A 15,500-nucleotide genomic window follows, 5' to 3' on the forward strand; every position below is an offset into this window, starting at 1 on the left:
ATGACCCATTTTAAATACACATTCATCGTTCCAGAGGTGAAGTATCCCTTTAAATTTTCTTAAAATATACAGGCCTGTTGCCATAAGAAAACTATGATGTGTTTCAAAGAAAAAGAAAAAACAATCCAGAATAGCAAAAACATCTAATATAAAAAAAAGGCTGAATTCAGAATGGCAGAAATAGTACTAGCATACTATTCTGAATTCAGCTCAATGTGGTTTTATGTATGTTCAAAAGGGAAAAATTGACTTTTAAGAAACAATAGAATCACCTATGCTGCATTCCAGTCCAAAATTGCCATGCCCTTCATTCGCTAACTCCCCTCCGTCTCGTTCACTCGGATGTGCGTCATTGCTTACGTTGCACGAGTGCCCACTACTGGCGGAAACTGCAATGGGCTGAATTGGAACATCCTAAGCCCTTGATCACTTGGAATCAGCTATGGAGTTGATTTATTATTTACATTTTTTTTTCCCCTTTAATAATTTGTTTAATTCAGCATCCAAATGTATATAGGTGTACTTGGACTTGGGTTGTTTTAAATTAAAAAATATATAATTAATATATCATAGAGTTGTTTGTTGTGGTGGTGATTAGACGAGATTTGTGGTGACGTCACAATCGTACTGCATTGTGGGACATATAGGTGCCTGAAGTGTACATATGAAGTAGACTCGCTCCCTCGGTCAAAATCGAGGGAACGAGTGTCTGTCCATATAAACTTCCCTCGTCCACTTCACGAAGTGGAACGCACTTCAAAATGGCGGCAGGGATTCCCCCGAGGGGAAGTGCTTAGGGAAGTTCGCAAGTGCGTGTCTAAAAGTGGACTGGAACGCAGCCCTAGTTGTATAAACTCCCACTCGTGCAAGTCTGGAGAATCATGACTGTTAATGAAGAGGGAGGGATTATCATTAATTAGCCAAAGTCTGTAGAGTACAAAAAGACCAAAGGGCAGCACCTCAGCAGTGTGACTAGCTGTTGAACAATGGCAAGAAGTTGGTGTGCTGTTCAGTCTCTGGCACTTTGTGTTTGGTTCTGTGCGGTCAGTCATGCTGTTCCGAAGTGGAGTGATCTGCCCCAGAATCCTCAAGCTCTGATGTTCCAGCAAACTGACCAGCGGTTTCAAAAGCCAGTTCAACAGCAATCTAGTCAATGGTTTCCTCAGCAGGTCCAAAAGCCAGTTCAACAGCAATCTAGTCAATGGCTTCCTCAGCAGGTTCAAAAGCCAGTTCAAAAGCAAGCTAGTCAACGGTTTCCTCAGCAGGTTCAACAGCAAGCTAGTCAATGGTTTCCTCAGCAGGTTCAAAAGCAAGCTAGTCAACAGTTTCCTCAGCAGGTTCAACAGCAAGCTAGTCAATGGCTTCCTCAGCAGGTTCAAAAGCCAGTTCAAAAGCAAGCTAGTCAGCAGGTTCAACAGCAAGCTAGTCAATGGTTTCCTCAGCAGGTTCAAAAGCCAGTTCAACAGCAAGCTAGTCAACAGTTTCCTCAGCAGGTTCAACAGCAAGCTAGTCAATGGTTTCCTCAGGCAGTTCAACAGCAAGCTAGTCAACAGTTTCCTCAGGCAGTTCAACAGCAAGCTAGTCAACAGTTTCCTCAGTCAGTTCAACAGCAAGCCAGTCAACAGTTTCCTCAGTCAGTTCAACAGCAAGCTAGTCAACAGTTTTCTCAGTCAGTTCAACAGCAAGCTAGTCAACAGTTTCCTCAGCAGTTTCAGCCTAAGCAGCCAGTGGCACAGGCAGAGCCCCTTGACAAATGTACTGTAGCTGATTATGAGCAGATTCAATGTGGACCACCTGGTATCAGTGGTGCTGAGTGTGCTGCTATCAACTGCTGCTTTAACGGACAGCAGTGTTACTATGGGAAGGCAGGTAAGAGTGTAGAGTCAGTGTAGAGGCATTCATGTTAAACTGATCCTCAGCAATAACCTGCTCTTGTAACTCGTTCCAGTGACTGTCCAGTGTATAAGAGATGGTCAGTTTGTGGTAGTGGTGGCTAGAGATGTTACGCTGCCTCGATTGAGCCTGGATTCAGTCCGTCTCCTGGGTGGAAGTGATCCAGCTTGCAGTCCAGTGGGATCCACACCTTTCTTTGCTATATACCAGTTCCCTGTCACTGCATGTGGCACAAGCATGATGGCGAGTAGCTGCTTGTGGTTTTGTTCTGCATGGCTTAGAATGGATTGGATGCTAACAATGTTACTATTTGCAGGAGGACAGTGGATATGTGGTGTATGAAAACAGAATGACCTCCTCATATGAAGTGGGTATCGGACCACTTGGTTCCATTACAAGGGACAGCCATTTTGAGTAAGTATGTATGCTTTATCATAAATGTAAAATCATTGACAAATGCTACAAGCTCACCGTTTGTTGTCCAGGCTTCTCTTCCAGTGTAGGTACTCTGGTACCTCTGTGGAAGCTCTGGTTGTGGAGGTCAACACCGTTCCTCCACCTCCACCAGTAGCTGCTCCTGGACCCCTCAGGGTGGAGCTTAGACTGGCAAATGGTCAATGTGTCACCAAAGGCTGTGCAGAAGGTAAGTGTTGGTCCCAAGTATGCCTAAAGCCTTTCTAAAACTCCAGTTTCTAGTTAAACACTGCATTCTTCCTCAGGGGACGAGGCGTACACGTCCTACTACAGTGATGCTGATTATCCAGTTACAAAAGTCCTGCGGGAGCCTGTGTATGTTGAGGTGCACATTTTGGAGAGGACCGACCCCAACATTGTCCTGATGCTGGGACGTTGCTGGGCGACATCAACCCCCAGTCCACTCAGTCTACCCCAATGGGATCTTCTGGTTGATGGGTGAGTAAGGCCAGTCTTTATCCATCTAGTGTGCTGTAAGGCATTTCTGACTACCTCTTTGCCTTTCAGATGCCCTTACCAGGATGATCGTTACCTGACCACATTGGTTCCAGTGGCTGGATCATCTGGTCTTCAGTTCCCGACCCACTACAAGCGCTTTGTTGTGAAGATGTTCACATTTGTAGATCCAGCATCACTGGCTCCTCTGCAGGAAACCGTATGCTCTGCAGCCTTACCTCAACCCTTAATATTAGTGCTTTTTACAGTGATTTCTATGGCTTAACCCTTTCCCCCTCTGTTAGATCTTCATCCACTGTAGTACAGTGGTGTGCCATCCCTCCTCTGGCTCATGTGAGCAAAGTTGCACTAGGAAAAGTGAGTGCTTGCTGTAAGTTGACTTCAGGAACTGAGAATTTATTTGAATGCCCCTCATGCTTCTACCACTTTTTACAGGAAGAGACACGCACGTCAAGACCATCTCTAGTGGGCAAACTGTGGTGTCTAGTGGACAAGTTAACCTGGTCAAGTGAATTTAAGTGTTTTAATAAACTTCATGAAACTCAACATGTTTCTCTTTGCTATTCATTTCTGTCTGGAGTTGGATGTTTCATGACTGTTCTCAGTTTGACTTCTGCACTACTAAACCTTTTTCTTTTGTGCATTGAGATTCTTGACTTGAACTAAAACAAGCCAAGTTTCTGCCTAAGCCATTTAACTTTACCATTTGCCAAGTTCTAGTCGTTAACTTGGGCCCCTGTTCATGTTTCACATATCAAATTAAGGTTTTAGCTTCTGTCTGTTTGAGGCTTTACATACGACTTTATGGCTGGACTAGCATAACTGCATATATTGATGCCCAAACCCCTCTCTTGAGGTCACTCGTTGGCTTTTTGTAGTGCTTTTTTACAGTCACGCTTTTTTACAGTCACGCAAGTATAGAATAATATCTTGGGATAAAGGATGAGTGCAGGTTGATACTGATTTTCTTTTTTTCAGGCTAGTCCCAGTAATGTAGACTACTTTCATTTAAGCATTAATCCCTAAACTGTTGTATCCCAACTAGGTAGCTGTCCAAGGCCTTGTTTACACCTGGTACTAAGAAGCATTTTTGTAAATCGGATCACAGGTGGACTGTGGTAAATGAAGGTGTAAAAAGGGGCTATTTTTTTGGAGCTTGTCTATTTTTGGCCACTTCCGGAGGTAGTCCAACACATTCGACCAGATTGCTTTCATAGAGTAGATGCTCATGTGGTTGAATGTGTTCGAACAGCCACAAAACGGTGTACTCTACCGCTGACCTAGTACGTAAACATTGAAGAAGTGCGCTAGCAGGTGTGATTTAAAGGCATTAAGCTTTGTATCAGTAGAAAACCTGTAGTATTTTCAAATTACTGTGCTTCCCTCCCTCATATCCCCCTGAGATGAGAGATTTCATGTATTTTTATTTATTTTTTGTCTGGAAAAAATCCTCCCATGACGCAAAAAACGTCATTTTGCGTCATCGGAGGACTTTTTGGCCAGAGGCTAGAAACTACAGCCAGTGCTAGGAGCTAGTTCTGCATGTTTTCAACCCACCCATAGGGGGTGGGATCTCACTCACAGAATGTACAAATAGTGTCAGCCATCTTTTTTTGGAAGCTAAGCTATCAGGCTCTTGTTCTGAAAAGCCGAATCCCGGACATTTTGGGCGATCTCGAAATCCCGGGCAGACTCGTCACGGAGACTCACGATAAAACGGCGTCTTTTAAGTTTTGAGTCAACTAGTAGCCTAGCTTAGTTGTTTAACTGCGCTCTCTTACGGTAGGCGTGGCTTGGGAGTGGCCTCGTAGGGCAGCGAAGCAAGTGCATTCTGGGAGTTGTTGTCTTTCATCCACATGAGCCAAAAATACATTTTCTGGCTTTTCTCAGTCTAGAAGGCTCCAAATTCAAAAATAATTTCACATTTCTACTACATAAATGACCCATTTTAAATACACATTCATCGTTCCAGAGGTGAAGTATCCCTTTAAATTTTCTTAAAATATACAGGCCTGTTGCCATAAGAAAACTATGATGTGTTTCAAAGAAAAAGAAAAAACAATCCAGAATAGCAAAAACATCTAATATAAAAAAAAGGCTGAATTCAGAATGGCAGAAATAGTACTAGCATACTATTCTGAATTCAGCTCAATGTGGTTTTATGTATGTTCAAAAGGGAAAAATTGACTTTTAAGAAACAATAGAATCACCTATGCTGCATTCCAGTCCAAAATTGCCATGCCCTTCATTCGCTAACTCCCCTCCGTCTCGTTCACTCGGATGTGCGTCATTGCTTACGTTGCACGAGTGCCCACTACTGGCAGAAACTGCAATGGGCTGAATTGGAACGTCCTAAGCCCTTGATCACTTGGAATCAGCTATGGAGTTGATTTATTATTTACATTTTTTTTCCCCCTTTAATAATTTGTTTAATTCAGCATCCAAATGTATATAGGTGTACTTGGGTTGTTTTAAATTAAAAAATATATAATTAATATATCATAGAGTTGTTTGTTGTGGTGGTGATTAGACGAGATTTGTGGTGACGTCACAATCGTACTGCATTGTGGGACATATAGGTGCCTGAAGTGTACATATGAAGTAGACTCGTTCCCTCGGTCAAAATCGAGGGAACGAGGGTCTGTCCATATAAACTTCCCTCGTCCACTTCACGAAGTGGAACGCACTTCAAAATGGCGGCAGGGATTCCCCCGAGGGGAAGTGCTTAGGGAAGTTCGCAAGTGCGTGTCTAAAAGTGGACTGGAACGCAGCCCTAGTTGTATAAACTCCCACTCGTGCAAGTCTGGAGAATCATGACTGTTAATGAAGAGGGAGGGATTATCATTAATTAGCCAAAGTCTGTAGAGTACAAAAAGACCAAAGGGCAGCACCTCAGCAGTGTGACTAGCTGTTGAACAATGGCAAGAAGTTGGTGTGCTGTTCAGTCTCTGGCACTTTGTGTTTGGTTCTGTGCGGTCAGTCATGCTGTTCCGAAGTGGAGTGATCTGCCCCAGAATCCTCAAGCTCTGATGTTCCAGCAAACTGACCAGCGGTTTCAAAAGCCAGTTCAACAGCAATCTAGTCAATGGTTTCCTCAGCAGGTCCAAAAGCCAGTTCAACAGCAATCTAGTCAATGGCTTCCTCAGCAGGTTCAAAAGCCAGTTCAAAAGCAAGCTAGTCAACGGTTTCCTCAGCAGGTTCAACAGCAAGCTAGTCAATGGTTTCCTCAGCAGGTTCAAAAGCCAGTTCAAAAGCAAGCTAGTCAACAGTTTCCTCAGCAGGTTCAACAGCAAGCTAGTCAATGGCTTCCTCAGCAGGTTCAAAAGCCGGTTCAAAAGCCAGTTCAAAAGCAAGCTAGTCAGCAGGTTCAACAGCAAGCTAGTCAATGGTTTCCTCAGCAGGTTCAAAAGCCAGTTCAACAGCAAGCTAGTCAACAGTTTCCTCAGCAGGTTCAACAGCAAGCTAGTCAATGGTTTCCTCAGGCAGTTCAACAGCAAGCTAGTCAACAGTTTCCTCAGGCAGTTCAACAGCAAGCTAGTCAACAGTTTCCTCAGTCAGTTCAACAGCAAGCCAGTCAACAGTTTCCTCAGTCAGTTCAACAGCAAGCTAGTCAACAGTTTTCTCAGTCAGTTCAACAGCAAGCTAGTCAACAGTTTCCTCAGCAGTTTCAGCCTAAGCAGCCAGTGGCACAGGCAGAGCCCCTTGACAAATGTACTGTAGCTGATTATGAGCAGATTCAATGTGGACCACCTGGTATCAGTGGTGCTGAGTGTGCTGCTATCAACTGCTGCTTTAACGGACAGCAGTGTTACTATGGGAAGGCAGGTAAGAGTGTAGAGTCAGTGTAGAGGCATTCATGTTAAACTGATCCTCAGCAATAACCTGCTCTTGTAACTCGTTCCAGTGACTGTCCAGTGTATAAGAGATGGTCAGTTTGTGGTAGTGGTGGCTAGAGATGTTACGCTGCCTCGATTGAGCCTGGATTCAGTCCGTCTCCTGGGTGGAAGTGATCCAGCTTGCAGTCCAGTGGGATCCACAGCTTTCTTTGCTATATACCAGTTCCCTGTCACTGCATGTGGCACAAGCATGATGGCGAGTAGCTGCTTGTGGTTTTGTTCTGCATGGCTTAGAATGGATTGGATGCTAACAATGTTACTATTTGCAGGAGGACAGTGGATATGTGGTGTATGAAAACAGAATGACCTCCTCATATGAAGTGGGTATCGGACCACTTGGTTCCATTACAAGGGACAGCCATTTTGAGTAAGTGATGTATGCTTTATCATAAATGTAAAATCATTGACAAATGCTACAAGCTCACCGTTTGTTGTCCAGGCTTCTCTTCCAGTGTAGGTACTCTGGTACCTCTGTGGAAGCTCTGGTTGTGGAGGTCAACACCGTTCCTCCACCTCCACCAGTAGCTGCTCCTGGACCCCTCAGGGTGGAGCTTAGACTGGCAAATGGTCAATGTGTCACCAAAGGCTGTGCAGAAGGTAAGTGTTGGTCCCAAGTATGCCTAAAGCCTTTCTAAAACTCCAGTTTCTAGTTAAACACTGCATTCTTCCTCAGGGGACGAGGCGTACACGTCCTACTACAGTGATGCTGATTATCCAGTTACAAAAGTCCTGCGGGAGCCTGTGTATGTTGAGGTGCACATTTTGGAGAGGACCGACCCCAACATTGTCCTGATGCTGGGACGTTGCTGGGCGACATCAACCCCCAGTCCACTCAGTCTACCCCAATGGGATCTTCTGGTTGATGGGTGAGTAAGGCCAGTCTTTATCCATCTAGTGTGCTGTAAGGCATTTCTGACTGCCGCTTTGCCTTTCAGATGCCCTTACCAGGATGATCGTTACCTGACCACATTGGTTCCAGTGGCTGGATCATCTGGTCTTCAGTTCCCGACCCACTACAAGCGCTTTGTTGTGAAGATGTTCACATTTGTAGATCCAGCATCACTGGCTCCTCTGCAGGAAACCGTATGCTCTGCAGCCTTACCTCAACCCTTAATATTAGTGCTTTTTACAGTGATTTCTATGGCTTAACCCTTTCCCCCTCTGTTAGATCTTCATCCACTGTAGTACAGCGGTGTGCCATCCCTCCTCTGGCTCCTGTGAGCAAAGTTGCACTAGGAAAAGTGAGTGCTTGCTGTAAGTTGACTTCAGGAACTGAGAATTTATTTGAATGCCCCTCATGCTTCTACCACTTTTTACAGGAAGAGACACGCACGTCAAGACCATCTCTAGTGGGCAAACTGTGGTGTCTAGTGGACAAGTTAACCTGGTCAAGTGAATTTAAGTGTTTTAATAAACTTCATGAAACTCAACATGTTTCTCTTTGCTATTCATTTCTGTCTGGAGTTGGATGTTTCATGACTGTTCTCAGTTTGACTTCTGCACTACTAAACCTTTTTCTTTTGTGCATTGAGATTCTTGACTTGAACTAAAACAAGCCAAGTTTCTGCCTAAGCCATTTAACTTTACCATTTGCCAAGTTCTAGTCGTTAACTTGGGCCCCTGTTCATGTTTCACATATCAAATTAAGGTTTTAGCTTCTGTCTGTTTGAGGCTTTACATACGACTTTATGGCTGGACTAGCATAACTGCATATATTGATGCCCAAACCCCTCTCTTGAGGTCACTCGTTGGCTTTTTGTAGTGCTTTTTTACAGTCACGCTTTTTTACAGTCACGCAAGTATAGAATAATATCTTGGGATAAAGGATGAGTGCAGGTTGATACGGATTTTCTTTTTTTCAGGCTAGTCCCAGTAATGTAGACTACTTTCATTTAAGCATTAATCCCTAAACTGTTGTATCCCAACTAGGTAGCTGTCCAAGGCCTTGTTTACACCTGGTACTAAGAAGCATTTTTGTAAATCGGATCACAGGTGGACTGTGGTAAATGAAGGTGTAAAAAGGGGCTATTTTTTTGGAGCTTGTCTATTTTTGGCCACTTCCGGAGGTAGTCCAACACATTCGACCAGATTGCTTTCATAGAGTAGATGCTCATGTGGTTGAATGTGTTCGAACAGCCACAAAACGGTGTACTCTACCGCTGACCTAGTACGTAAACATTGAAGAAGTGCGCTAGCAGGTGTGATTTAAAGGCATTAAGCTTTGTATCAGTAGAAAACCTGTAGTATTTTCAAATTACTGTGCTTCCCTCCCTCATATCCCCCTGAGATGAGGGATTTCATGTATTTTTATTTATTTTTTGTCTGGAAAAAATCCTCCCATGACGCAAAAAACGTCATTTTGCGTCATCGGAGGACTTTTTGGCCAGAGGCTAGAAACTACAGCCAGTGCTAGGAGCTAGTTCTGCATGTTTTCAACCCACCCATAGGGGGTGGGATCTCACTCACAGAATGTACAAATAGTGTCAGCCATCTTTTTTTGGAAGCTAAGCTATCAGGCTCTTGTTCTGAAAAGCCGAATCCCGGACATTTTGGGCGATCTCGAAATCCCGGGCAGACTCGTCACGGAGACTCACGATAAAACGGCGTCTTTTGAGTCAACTAGTAGCCTAGCTTAGTTGTTTAACTGCGCTCTCTTACCGGTAGGCGTGGCTTGGGAGTGGCCTCGTAGGGCAGCGAAGCAAGTGCATTCTGGGAGTTGTTGTCTTTCATCCACATGAGCCAAAAATACATTTTCTGGCTTTTCTCAGTCTAGAAGGCTCCAAATTCAAAAATAATTTCACATTTCTACTACATAAATGACCCATTTTAAATACACATTCATCGTTCCAGAGGTGAAGTATCCCTTTAATATACAGGCCTGTTGCCATAAGAAAACTATGATGTGTTTCAAAGAAAAAGAAAAAACAATCCAGAATAGCAAAAACATCTAATATAAAAAAAAGGCTGAATTCAGAATGGCAGAAATAGTACTAGCATACTATTCTGAATTCAGCTCAATGTGGTTTTATGTATGTTCAAAAGGGAAAAATTGACTTTTAAGAAACAATAGAATCACCTATGCTGCATTCCAGTCCAAAATTGCCATGCCCTTCATTCGCTAACTCCCCTCCGTCTCGTTCACTCGGATGTGCGTCATTGCTTACGTTGCACGAGTGCCCACTACTGGCGGAAACTGCAATGGGCTGAATTGGAACGTCCTAAGCCCTTGATCACTTGGAATCAGCTATGGAGTTGATTTATTATTTACATTTTTTTTCCCCCTTTGATAATTTGTTTAATTCAGCATCCAAATGTATATAGGTGTACTTGGACTTGGGTTGTTTTAAATTAAAAAATATATAATTAATATATCATAGAGTTGTTTGTTGTGGTGGTGATTAGACGAGATTTGTGGTGACGTCACAATCGTACTGCATTGTGGGACATATAGGTGCCTGAAGTGTACATATGAAGTAGACTCGCTCCCTCGGTCAAAATCGAGGGAACGAGGGTCTGTCCATATAAACTTCCCTCGTCCACTTCACGAAGTGGAACGCACTTCAAAATGGCGGCAGGGATTCCCCCGAGGGGAAGTGCTTAGGGAAGTTCGCAAGTGCGTGTCTAAAAGTGGACTGGAACGCAGCCCTAGTTGTATAAACTCCCACTCGTGCAAGTCTGGAGAATCATGACTGTTAATGAAGAGGGAGGGATTATCATTAATTAGCCAAAGTCTGTAGAGTACAAAAAGACCAAAGGGCAGCACCTCAGCAGTGTGACTAGCTGTTGAACAATGGCAAGAAGTTGGTGTGCTGTTCAGTCTCTGGCACTTTGTGTTTGGTTCTGTGCGGTCAGTCATGCTGTTCCGAAGTGGAGTGATCTGCCCCAGAATCCTCAAGCTCTGATGTTCCAGCAAACTGACCAGCGGTTTCAAAAGCCAGTTCAACAGCAATCTAGTCAATGGTTTCCTCAGCAGGTCCAAAAGCCAGTTCAACAGCAATCTAGTCAATGGCTTCCTCAGCAGGTTCAAAAGCCAGTTCAAAAGCAAGCTAGTCAACGGTTTCCTCAGCAGGTTCAACAGCAAGCTAGTCAATGGTTTCCTCAGCAGGTTCAAAAGCCAGTTCAAAAGCAAGCTAGTCAACAGTTTCCTCAGCAGGTTCAACAGCAAGCTAGTCAATGGCTTCCTCAGCAGGTTCAAAAGCCGGTTCAAAAGCCAGTTCAAAAGCAAGCTAGTCAGCAGGTTCAACAGAAAGCTAGTCAATGGTTTCCTCAGCAGGTTCAAAAGCCAGTTCAACAGCAAGCTAGTCAACAGTTTCCTCAGCAGGTTCAACAGCAAGCTAGTCAATGGTTTCCTCAGGCAGTTCAACAGCAAGCTAGTCAACAGTTTCCTCAGGCAGTTCAACAGCAAGCTAGTCAACAGTTTCCTCAGTCAGTTCAACAGCAAGCCAGTCAACAGTTTCCTCAGTCAGTTCAACAGCAAGCTAGTCAACAGTTTTCTCAGTCAGTTCAACAGCAAGCTAGTCAACAGTTTCCTCAGCAGTTTCAGCCTAAGCAGCCAGTGGCACAGGCAGAGCCCCTTGACAAATGTACTGTAGCTGATTATGAGCAGATTCAATGTGGACCACCTGGTATCAGTGGTGCTGAGTGTGCTGCTATCAACTGCTGCTTTAACGGACAGCAGTGTTACTATGGGAAGGCAGGTAAGAGTGTAGAGTCAGTGTAGAGGCATTCATGTTAAACTGATCCTCAGCAATAACCTGCTCTTGTAACTCGTTCCAGTGACTGTCCAGTGTATAAGAGATGGTCAGTTTGTGGTAGTGGTGGCTAGAGATGTTACGCTGCCTCGATTGAGCCTGGATTCAGTCCGTCTCCTGGGTGGAAGTGATCCAGCTTGCAGTCCAGTGGGATCCACAGCTTTCTTTGCTATATACCAGTTCCCTGTCACTGCATGTGGCACAAGCATGATGGCGAGTAGCTGCTTGTGGTTTTGTTCTGCATGGCTTAGAATGGATTGGATGCTAACAATGTTACTATTTGCAGGAGGACAGTGGATATGTGGTGTATGAAAACAGAATGACCTCCTCATATGAAGTGGGTATCGGACCACTTGGTTCCATTACAAGGGACAGCCATTTTGAGTAAGTGATGTATGCTTTATCATAAATGTAAAATCATTGACAAATGCTACAAGCTCACCGTTTGTTGTCCAGGCTTCTCTTCCAGTGTAGGTACTCTGGTACCTCTGTGGAAGCTCTGGTTGTGGAGGTCAACACCGTTCCTCCACCTCCACCAGTAGCTGCTCCTGGACCCCTCAGGGTGGAGCTTAGACTGGCAAATGGTCAATGTGTCACCAAAGGCTGTGCAGAAGGTAAGTGTTGGTCCCAAGTATGCCTAAAGCCTTTCTAAAACTCCAGTTTCTAGTTAAACACTGCATTCTTCCTCAGGGGACGAGGCGTACACGTCCTACTACAGTGATGCTGATTATCCAGTTACAAAAGTCCTGCGGGAGCCTGTGTATGTTGAGGTGCACATTTTGGAGAGGACCGACCCCAACATTGTCCTGATGCTGGGACGTTGCTGGGCGACATCAACCCCCAGTCCACTCAGTCTACCCCAATGGGATCTTCTGGTTGATGGGTGAGTAAGGCCAGTCTTTATCCATCTAGTGTGCTGTAAGGCATTTCTGACTGCCTCTTTGCCTTTCAGATGCCCTTACCAGGATGATCGTTACCTGACCACATTGGTTCCAGTGGCTGGATCATCTGGTCTTCAGTTCCCGACCCACTACAAGCGCTTTGTTGTGAAGATGTTCACATTTGTAGATCCAGCATCACTGGCTCCTCTGCAGGAAACCGTATGCTCTGCAGCCTTACCTCAACCCTTAATATTAGTGCTTTTTACAGTGATTTCTATGGCTTAACCCTTTCCCCCTCTGTTAGATCTTCATCCACTGTAGTACAGCGGTGTGCCATCCCTCCTCTGGCTCCTGTGAGCAAAGTTGCACTAGGAAAAGTGAGTGCTTGCTGTAAGTTGACTTCAGGAACTGAGAATTTATTTGAATGCCCCTCATGCTTCTACCACTTTTTACAGGAAGAGACACGCACGTCAAGACCATCTCTAGTGGGCAAACTGTGGTGTCTAGTGGACAAGTTAACCTGGTCAAGTGAATTTAAGTGTTTTAATAAACTTCATGAAACTCAACATGTTTCTCTTTGCTATTCATTTCTGTCTGGAGTTGGATGTTTCATGACTGTTCTCAGTTTGACTTCTGCACTACTAAACCTTTTTCTTTTGTGCATTGAGATTCTTGACTTGAACTAAAACAAGCCAAGTTTCTGCCTAAGCCATTTAACTTTACCATTTGCCAAGTTCTAGTCGTTAACTTGGGCCCCTGTTCATGTTTCACATATCAAATTAAGGTTTTAGCTTCTGTCTGTTTGAGGCTTTACATACGACTTTATGGCTGGACTAGCATAACTGCATATATTGATGCCCAAACCCCTCTCTTGAGGTCACTCGTTGGCTTTTTGTAGTGCTTTTTTACAGTCACGCTTTTTTACAGTCACGCAAGTATAGAATAATATCTTGGGATAAAGGATGAGTGCAGGTTGATACGGATTTTCTTTTTTTCAGGCTAGTCCCAGTAATGTAGACTACTTTCATTTAAGCATTAATCCCTAAACTGTTGTATCCCAACTAGGTAGCTGTCCAAGGCCTTGTTTACACCTGGTACTAAGAAGCATTTTTGTAAATCGGATCACAGGTGGACTGTGGTAAATGAAGGTGTAAAAAGGGGCTATTTTTTTGGAGCTTGTCTATTTTTGGCCACTTCCGGAGGTAGTCCAACACATTCGACCAGATTGCTTTCATAGAGTAGATGCTCATGTGGTTGAATGTGTTCGAACAGCCACAAAACGGTGTACTCTACCGCTGACCTAGTACGTAAACATTGAAGAAGTGCGCTAGCAGGTGTGATTTAAAGGCATTAAGCTTTGTATCAGTAGAAAACCTGTAGTATTTTCAAATTACTGTGCTTCCCTCCCTCATATCCCCCTGAGATGAGAGATTTCATGTATTTTTATTTATTTTTTGTCTGGAAAAAATCCTCCCATGACGCAAAAAACGTCATTTCGCGTCATCGGAGGACTTTTTGGCCAGAGGCTAGAAACTACAGCCAGTGCTAGGAGCTAGTTCTGCATGTTTTCAACCCACCCATAGGGGGTGGGATCTCACTCACAGAATGTACAAATAGTGTCAGCCATCTTTTTTTGGAAGCTAAGCTATCAGGCTCTTGTTCTGAAAAGCCGAATCCCGGACATTTTGGGCGATCTCGAAATCCCGGGCAGACTCGTCACGGAGACTCACGATAAAACGGCGTCTTTTGAGTAAACTAGTAGCCTAGCTTAGTTGTTTAACTGCGCTCTCTTACCGGTAGGCGTGGCTTGGGAGTGGCCTCGTAGGGCAGCGAAGCAAGTGCATTCTGGGAGTTGTTGTCTTTCATCCACATGAGCCAAAAATACATTTTCTGGCTTTTCTCAGTCTAGAAGGCTCCAAATTCAAAAATAATTTCACATTTCTACTACATAAATGACCCATTTTAAATACACATTCATCGTTCCAGAGGTGAAGTATCCCTTTAAATTTTCTTAAAATATACAGGCCTGTTGCCATAAGAAAACTATGATGTGTTTCAAAGAAAAAGAAAAAACAATCCAGAATAGCAAAAACATCTAATATAAAAAAAAGGCTGAATTCAGAATGGCAGAAATAGTACTAGCATACTATTCTGAATTCAGCTCAATGTGGTTTTATGTATGTTCAAAAGGGAAAAATTGACTTTTAAGAAACAATAGAATCACCTATGCTGCATTCCAGTCCAAAATTGCCATGCCCTTCATTCGCTAACTCCCCTCCGTCTCGTTCACTCGGATGTGCGTCATTGCTTACGTTGCACGAGTGCCCACTACTGGCGGAAACTGCAATGGGCTGAATTGGAACGTCCTAAGCCCTTGATCACTTGGAATCAGCTATGGAGTTGATTTATTATTTACATTTTTTTTCCCCCTTTGATAATTTGTTTAATTCAGCATCCAAATGTATATAGGTGTACTTGGACTTGGGTTGTTTTAAATTAAAAAATATATAATTAATATATCATAGAGTTGTTTGTTGTGGTGGTGATTAGACGAGATTTGTGGTGACGTCACAATCGTACTGCATTGTGGGACATATAGGTGCCTGAAGTGTACATATGAAGTAGACTCGCTCCCTCGGTCAAAATCGAGGGAACGAGGGTCTGTCCATATAAACTTCCCTCGTCCACTTCACGAAGTGGAACGCACTTCACGAAGTGGAACGCACTTCAAAATGGCGGCAGGGATTCCCCCGAGGGGAAGTGCTTAGGGAAGTTCGCAAGTGCGTGTCTAAAAGTGGACTGGAACGCAGCCCTAGTTGTATAAACTCCCACTCGTGCAAGTCTGGAGAATCATGACTGTTAATGAAGAGGGAGGGATTATCATTAATTAGCCAAAGTCTGTAGAGTACAAAAAGACCAAAGGGCAGCACCTCAGCAGTGTGACTAGCTGTTGAACAATGGCAAGAAGTTGGTGTGCTGTTCAGTCTCTGGCACTTTGTGTTTGGTTCTGTGCGGTCAGTCATGCTGTTCCGAAGTGGAGTGATCTGCCCCAGAATCCTCAAGCTCTGATGTTCCAGCAAACTGACCAGCGGTTTCAAAAGCCAGTTCAACAGCAATCTAGTCAATGGTTTCCTCAGCAGGTCCAAAAG

The 15,500-nt window shown here is 44.0% G+C and overlaps 3 protein-coding genes across 3 annotated transcripts; all 3 read left to right on the forward strand.

The window, feature by feature from the left end:
- Positions 1-2,214: 2,214 nt before the first annotated feature.
- On the forward strand, positions 2,215-3,369 carry LOC309482098 (zona pellucida sperm-binding protein 4-like). Its single transcript, XM_082147332.1, has 6 exons — positions 2,215-2,307; positions 2,379-2,536; positions 2,613-2,805; positions 2,875-3,022; positions 3,108-3,180; positions 3,259-3,369. The coding sequence occupies exons 1-6, from the start codon at positions 2,243-2,245 to the stop codon at positions 3,333-3,335; spliced, it is 714 nt and encodes a 237-aa protein (XP_082003458.1). The 5' UTR covers positions 2,215-2,242; the 3' UTR covers positions 3,336-3,369.
- A 3,624-nt stretch (positions 3,370-6,993) lies between these two features.
- LOC309482099 (zona pellucida sperm-binding protein 4-like) lies at positions 6,994-8,149 on the forward strand. The gene is made up of 6 exons (XM_082147333.1): positions 6,994-7,086; positions 7,159-7,316; positions 7,393-7,585; positions 7,655-7,802; positions 7,888-7,960; positions 8,039-8,149. Exons 1-6 carry the CDS (start codon positions 7,022-7,024, stop codon positions 8,113-8,115), a joined length of 714 nt encoding a protein of 237 aa, XP_082003459.1. The 5' UTR covers positions 6,994-7,021; the 3' UTR covers positions 8,116-8,149.
- Positions 8,150-11,761: 3,612 nt separating this feature from the next.
- Positions 11,762-12,917, forward strand: LOC309482108 (zona pellucida sperm-binding protein 4-like). The gene is made up of 5 exons (XM_082147341.1): positions 11,762-11,854; positions 11,927-12,084; positions 12,161-12,353; positions 12,423-12,570; positions 12,656-12,917. Exons 1-5 carry the CDS (start codon positions 11,790-11,792, stop codon positions 12,743-12,745), a joined length of 654 nt encoding a protein of 217 aa, XP_082003467.1. The 5' UTR covers positions 11,762-11,789; the 3' UTR covers positions 12,746-12,917.
- The last annotated feature ends 2,583 nt before the right edge of the window (positions 12,918-15,500 follow it).

Source organism: Leuciscus leuciscus (genome assembly GCF_965113295.1).
Source record: "Leuciscus leuciscus genome assembly, chromosome: 19".
Classification (NCBI taxonomy): Eukaryota; Metazoa; Chordata; class Actinopteri; order Cypriniformes; family Leuciscidae; genus Leuciscus; species Leuciscus leuciscus.